Raw genomic sequence first — 7,500 nt, forward strand, 5'->3', positions numbered from 1 at the left:
TTGTTGCAGAGGTACCACTCATGGATACAATATATTATACAATAATTTATTTTTTTCTCTCTTATGTTTTAAAATTTAAAGATAAAGCACAAATTCCTATATACACAATACATCTCATGGCACTGCAATGCTTTTGAGGCATGCAAAATAAAATTTTAGGAAACTCATATAAAAGACACGAGTAATGGAAACATTGGGTTATACATGAACATAAAGAGAACATTCACACAGTATAAGGCTAGGCATATATGAGACACTAAATAATAATCATGGTGTGTGTGTGTGTGTGTGTGTGTGTGTGTGTGTGTGTGTGTGTGTGTGTGTGTGTGTGTGTGTGTGTGTGTGTGTGTGTGTGTTTGTGTGTGTGGGCGCGCACGTGCTTGCTTGTATGTGAACACACACACACACACATGCATGAGAGCACATATGTGCTTGTGTGTATATGTGAATATGTATTAATGCATGTGCATGTGTATTTGTGTGCTTATGTGTCCTTGTTTATACTTGCGATGTATATAATCCAATGCTAACAAATCTAGTAGAAAAGCATCTATGTCTATTGGCAGCAATAAATGCAGATAATTGAAGATAAATGTAAAGACAAAATATAATCATCACAACTTAGACAACAGAGGAATGTTCAGAACAAACCCAACACATCTACGGTGAAAAAATACATAGTCATTACCATTCAAGCAATGTTAATACTAAGACCAGCTCAATATTAACTAATAACAAAGGAAAATATTGTATGCTTTACCAGAAGCATAATATATCTCTGCTTAATTTTTATTCCCCTAATTTTGGCTTCCATTTAATGAATACTTTCAAAATGATATTGTATTTATTTCCTACTGCAAGGAAAACAGCCACTAGTTTACAGATTTTAAAAATCTAAGACTGCCAATTCTGGTAACTCAATGATAATACATTTGTCTATAATTGCTACTTTCAATAGTTCTTTGACTATAACCCCGTTGTATCTTTCCCCTCTCTATGACTATTAATAAATTCATGCACAGTATGCTTTCTTGTTTTCCTGACCAAAGCAAACACTGGAATAATAATATTGAAATAATAAAACATATTTCTAAAGCTAATCAAACTGCAGTCTATTTAACTATAACTGACAGGTGTCTGAAGTACTCAAGGCTGTTGGTTACTAAATTCTTTCTAACTAATAAGAAAATATACATATATAGATATATATACCTACACAATCTATGCTCAAGCATTCCTATCTTTTTTATTTTTCTATAGATTTTAAATGCAAATACAAGCACATCGACATGAATAAAGGTAGCCTCTATTAAACAGAAAACTACTATTAATAAATCATAACTCCATAGGCAACTGATTCTCATATTAAAGCAAGTCATCTCCATTAGAAAAAAAGAACTAAAACTCTCAAAAGAAAGAATAATCATATAATCAAGAACCAGCAAAATCAATAGTTCCATTTCTTTAAGGAAATCTAGTACGAGACCAAATGTTTGCCACTTTAAGAGAGTTTAACAGAAATAAAACATGCCATTTATCAGCAGGTGACTTCATCCATGGACTTGCAGCTGGCCGAGAGTGAGCCTCGAGTAGAGGTTGTCCTTGGTGTTGACGGCCTGGAGGACGAAGGGGATGAGTCCCTTGAGTCCCGCTCAGAACTGGCCCTCAGCTCACCCTCATTTGGGAATTCAGATGATGGCCTGCTGTGGATCTTTGCATGCAGCTCTGACGACTGGCAGAGTGAGAGTGGAAGGTGTTTGGGGAGGTGATGGGACATGGGGGGTACAACCATGTCATTTGTCGAGTTGGAGATCGTGGAAATCTGGTTATGGACATTGGAGCGTGCAAGCGAAAGCTGTTGGTTAGAAAGCGAGAACTCATCCGTGGTTGCTGAGTTGGTGAGGACCATGGACGTGAAGGGGAGCATACCGCGCATCTTGGTTGGCTTGGGGTCACCACAGCAGCCACACAGCCTGGCTCGAACTGCCTCCATGATTTTGGGTTTCAGGATGAAGATCAGGAACACAATGAAGCCCTGCAAGGGGTGGCTGATTATTAACGAATTATTTCCTGATATATCATAAGACATCCCCATTATTCAATTAAAGAAGGAATTCATACCAGTTCCTTATAATCATATAGAAGTAAAATCATGAAACATGCTTACATTAACACATTACATTAATGTGTTATTACAAAATCTAAAACAAAAAAATTAAGCACATCTTGGTGTTTTGCTGGAATGATGTGACAAACAAAATGACCAGTAATGATATTGTGATCTCAAATTTTATCCCAAAAGTCATCTTACACAAGAAATAATAAAGAGCAGATATAATCCAAGGTAATTTCTAGGAATTTAGGGAAGGAGGTAAATATACTGGAACAACTTCTAAAGCAGTGGTTCCCAACCAGGAGTTATGAAGCCTCATGGAAAAAATATTTGCCAGTTTGCTAGGTGTTCATCAGTTCTTACATTCAGTATATACTACAAAGATTTGACTCCAAGGAATATTGTTTTACGATTGGATGAATATAACTTACAGACTGCTGAATACATTTTTCCCTTAGCCCCAAGTAATTATCAGAGGGCTGTGGATGTGTCAGAGATTTGAGAAAGGGGCTGTGAGTGTATAAAGGTTGTGAATCATTTTTCTAAAGAAGTATCAGTTATGTCACAAATATCGATGGAGAAAAACAATCCCTGTACTTCTCATTGGCTTTGTCACTGATGTAATCTCAGTAATATCTAGTTATCGGAAATCTTGACAAAAATTCCAAATACCTGTACTATCGACAATGCAAGTATCACTAATTAGTTCATAATTATTACAGCCCTATATATGTAATTTGAGAATGTAATAGTTACAGCAATAAAACATCCCTCATTTTAAAAAAATCTTATAACTCTCCAAGAAATCCCTTTATCTTTAATGAACACAAACCTGTGAACAGTTGAAAATGTTTGAGATGTATCCAAAATTGCTTGGACCAAACTGATATGCGATGATCTCTGCAAACCAGCTGATCCCCATAACCAGGAAAAGCTGAAATAAGAGAAGTATTGCATGATTTTATTTTCACAGTCCGAGTATTGCAGATTGACAGACACACAAATAGATAATTAGGCACATGGATGAATAGATACACATACAGATACAAATATAGATAAAGATGTAGATATGGACTTTTTCACAGTAATAAGAAGATTATGAAGCCCAACCTTAAAGCACAGTTTGAGCCTCTGCTTGGCTTGCTTCTGAGCCGTCCCCTTGTGGCTCTGCTGAACAGTGACGAGGAGCGAGCGCACAGTCAGGAGGAAGAAGATGAGGTCAGCTATTAGCAGGGCAGCCACTGGCCCAAAGAAGTAGGCCCATTTCGCTCCATTGCTGTGTGTTAGAGTGTCTGAAAGGGAAAGGAGGAAGAAGAGCAACATTATTAACAGTTTTTTCTGTACTATTACTGAATCTTTGTCCATTAATTCGGTAACATAAAGGAGTCACTTCAACTTGTGAGTTGCTTTTTTAAATACATATATCCCCCAATCAGAATATAAATAAGAAGTGAAAATTCTTATCACATACCAGTGTTAATATCACCACACCAAGACATACAATCAACAAAGATCCTCACCACTGAAGAAGCAAGAATATTTCCCAAAGTTGGGTTTAATGTAACAGCTATTGATGGAAGGCGTAAGGTCCATGATGAGAGAAATGGCCCCGAAGGTGATGGGGCCAAACCAGGCATATACTTGGTACCACACCCAGCGGCGACCGCTCGAGCTCTCCTGTCTGGAAGGAGGAATTCGGCTTTTAAATGGGCCGTCTTCTCTACAGATTACTTAGGAGAGAGAAAATCATTCTTTGCCATGATGGGATATCAAAGCTGAAGTACACTACACGTTTGCTAGGTCTTTCTTTCAATGTATTTGATGGTATTAAGTATTAAGCAGGGTCTACTTGTATTTACTATGAGCTAAAGAAACTTACCTTGAACACTTCCACCAAATCTCAAAGCAGAGGACATTTAGCCAGAAGAAAGTGGCCATGAAGAACATGTACATACACACACCTGTTGGAAATACAAAATCAGTTACTCTTATATACAGAAATGTGATAACATGTAGTGTGCACCGTCTGGCTTGAAATTAATTGTTTCATATATATATGGAATGTTCTAATAACAACAATATTGATGAAAATGATAGTAATCAACATCATCATCATCATCATCATAATAATAACAATAACAACAACAAAACCAAAACAAATAACAATAATAATAATTATAATAATAACAATAACAATAACAATAACAATAACAATAACAATAACAGTTCTACTACTACTACTACTACTGTTACTACTACAAATAATAATAATACTAAAAAAGAAAAAAAAATGATAATAATAATAATAATAATAATAATAATAATAATAATAAATATTATCATAACAATGATAATAAAAAAACATATTTTAACAATAATAATTAAAAAATCATTATTATAATAATCTTAATAATAATTAATAATAATAATAATAATAATAATAATAATAATAATAATAATATAATAATAATAATAATAATAATAATAATAATAATAATAATAAAATAATAAAAAAATAACAATAACAATAATAACAGTAATAATAGTACTAATAATGATAATGATAATAATAATAATAATAATAATAATAATAATCGTAATAATCATAATAATAATAATAATAATAATAATAATAATAATAATAATAATAATAATAATAATAATAATAATAATAATAACAATAATAATAACAATAATAATAATAATAATAATAATAATAATAATAATAATCATTATATTCATAACTATCATCGCCATCATCATCAAAATTATAATTATAATTACAACTATTATAATAATTATTATTATTATTAATTATAATTATTATCAATATCATTATTATTATAATCATTATTATCATTATCATTTTTAAATAATGTGATAATGTTAATAATGATAAAATCACACATCTGGAAACAAAATGAAAATATAGAAACCTTCTCAAACCACTTCAGTTACACAAATATACAAAAAAAAAAAAAAAAAAAAAAAAAATATGAATAAGCAAACAAGTAAAAACAAATGCTGTAACAAATGCAGGCATAACATTAACAACAACCACGTAATGTCCACTCACCAACACCAATACAGGCACTTTTGCTTGCCAGGTAGATTGGGTCTGAGAAGAGGTTTATGATGATGAGGAAGAGATATGCAAAGAACATGCTGAAGAGGAAGCACAGGAGAATCCGACCCAAGACGGAGTGTGCCAGCTTTACCTGTTGAGAGATGGACAAAGGTGATACACTCTCTTACGGTGTAGATAAATGCTGATAAAATGTATTGTGCTTTTTCTTTTTTTGATGTTTCAGTCTTCTTTTATAGGATTTATGATGTAATTTGACTTCATCATGAGACGTGTGTTGTAAGCCACGTTATCAGAAAATGAATGATCCATGTATTAGTCAGTGTATAAGGATTCATCCATATACAGAGGCTCTCATTCACTTACATTCTTGTTGAGACCGCGTTTGTTCTGGTCTGGCACTGTTAGATACACGATGAAGGAAATCAGAATGAAGAGGTCTGAGATTCCCAGAAATACAGAGTAGATAATCCTGACGTCTGACTTTTCCGCTGTAGCCTCCTCTAAGATACAGAAGGCTGCTCCTTGTTTCACCTTGCCCGATGGATACAAAACCTGCACCAAAAGGGAATGTTTAGTAGTAAAAAAAAAAAAAAAAAAAAAAAATAATAATAAATAAATAAAGTTTGTTGTTAAAATAGTGAAAAATAATAATGATAGGAACAGAAAATAAGTGGAAAGTAATTGATGCACTTCAATTAAATTTTCATCAGAATTATATTGATCACATATCTTCCACTGTTACGTGATTAATTCTCACTAAACCTTCTTTACAACTGAAAACATGAGTCCAATCTGATTTATCCGAGTTTACCTTAGACCCCCCATAAACCATAAGCCAACTTCAGAAAATACCTGATCGATGCAATAATTGTCCTGAGAAATAATGTTCTCGATTCTCGGGTCGCATTCCTCGTGGCTGTAGGAGACGTAGCTGAGGTTCATGCCCTCCAAGAGCTGGACGTCCTCCTCCTCATAGGTCAGCTGCAGCTCGCAGTTGGGGTACTCGGTCAGGAACTCGATGTCACTCAACTGGAAATGTTTAAAGGATATGGTTCAGCCTTTGTGCTGAGAGCAAATATAAGTTTGCAATGGAATGTATAAGTGCCAAATTCAGGATAAAATGAATCTAAACTAAAGTAAAAAGATTGGGAAACAAAATGTAATATATATATACACATACACACACACACACACACATATATATATATAGATATATAAATAGGTATATATATGTATGTATGTATATACAGAAGTATGTGTGTGTGTGTATATGTATATATATATATATATATATATATATATATATATCATAAAAACCGTCTGACAATAAAATGGCGTTGGTCAGCTAAATACAAACAAAATCATCTCTAACATGACCTCTTACAAAATGACAGCACTAAAACAATATTAAAAACTAAAACGAAAAATAAAACTCTCCAACCGTCCTACTCACCAGCTTCTGCGATCCATTTTCCATCTTGACGGTGACGTTGAAGTAGGTATCTATGGCGGCGACGCACTTCATGGCCATGGAGTCCAAGATCTGGCCAAAGGGACAGCACTTCCTCATGCAGTTGCCCGAATCGCAGCCCGGGGTCTCGGAGAGTTGCAGCTGCTGCCTCTCTGCCTCGCTCACGCAGATGTAAGCCTGGGTGTCATTGAGTTTTGGATTAACGCATACGGGAGTATGGGAAAAACATAAGACAGCCAGACAGATAGACATAATCGCAAAGAAACAAAATACACTAAAGCGATAAAACCTACACAGTAAAGAAAAAAGAAAGAAAGAAAAAAAAATACCGTAGGAATGGAAACATCGTCCGTGAAGAAGTCCTCAATGCAGTATTCATCGTGGGAAAATTCCCGAAGGAGCTCCGGGATATAGAGTTTTCCAGTCTGCTCTATCACGTGGAAATCGTGGACCTCGATGCCCATCTCGTCCCTTTTGCATACCTGCGGGAGACAATAATAGCGATAATGATGATACCAACGGTGATGATGCGGATGTACTTTTTCTTTGGTGGTTGATTAGGAAGGGCATCCAATCAGGTGATCGCGGTGCAGAGGCAACACGATCAGCGGAAGAGCTACGACGCCAAAAGACAATGGTTGCAGAATTGCAAGCAAAGGATCTACTGATAAGAGTGATGGTGAACTCTAATAACCCGAAGGAAGGCAACGGGAAACCATCTTCGTACATTCCCTTGTACAACCATGAAATTAAACATGGTCGCCAACGTCAGGCTCTGATACGGCACAGAAAAAAAAAAACATGTTTTGGAGAGACTGTTCCACAAAA

The 7,500-nt window shown here is 34.7% G+C and overlaps 1 protein-coding gene across 1 annotated transcript in view; it reads right to left on the bottom strand.

Moving 5' to 3' along the window:
- The window catches only part of LOC125043685 (probable G-protein coupled receptor Mth-like 1), a gene marked incomplete at its 5' end in the record, with an annotated part of 10,336 nt that overhangs the window by 278 nt on the left and 2,558 nt on the right, over positions 1-7,500 (bottom strand). The window contains 10 exons of the mRNA XM_047639922.1: positions 1-2,035; positions 2,946-3,047; positions 3,224-3,405; positions 3,634-3,794; positions 3,993-4,074; positions 5,190-5,331; positions 5,565-5,753; positions 6,054-6,230; positions 6,655-6,849; positions 7,002-7,154. The exon at positions 1-2,035 is cut by the window's left edge and continues 278 nt beyond it. Coding sequence (XP_047495878.1) covers positions 1,538-2,035; positions 2,946-3,047; positions 3,224-3,405; positions 3,634-3,794; positions 3,993-4,074; positions 5,190-5,331; positions 5,565-5,753; positions 6,054-6,230; positions 6,655-6,849; positions 7,002-7,154 — 1,881 coding nt within the window. The remainder of the gene's footprint in view (positions 2,036-2,945; positions 3,048-3,223; positions 3,406-3,633; positions 3,795-3,992; positions 4,075-5,189; positions 5,332-5,564; positions 5,754-6,053; positions 6,231-6,654; positions 6,850-7,001; positions 7,155-7,500) is intronic.

Source organism: Penaeus chinensis, chromosome 34 (assembly GCF_019202785.1).
Source record: "Penaeus chinensis breed Huanghai No. 1 chromosome 34, ASM1920278v2, whole genome shotgun sequence".
Lineage (NCBI taxonomy): Eukaryota > Metazoa > Arthropoda > Malacostraca > Decapoda > Penaeidae > Penaeus > Penaeus chinensis.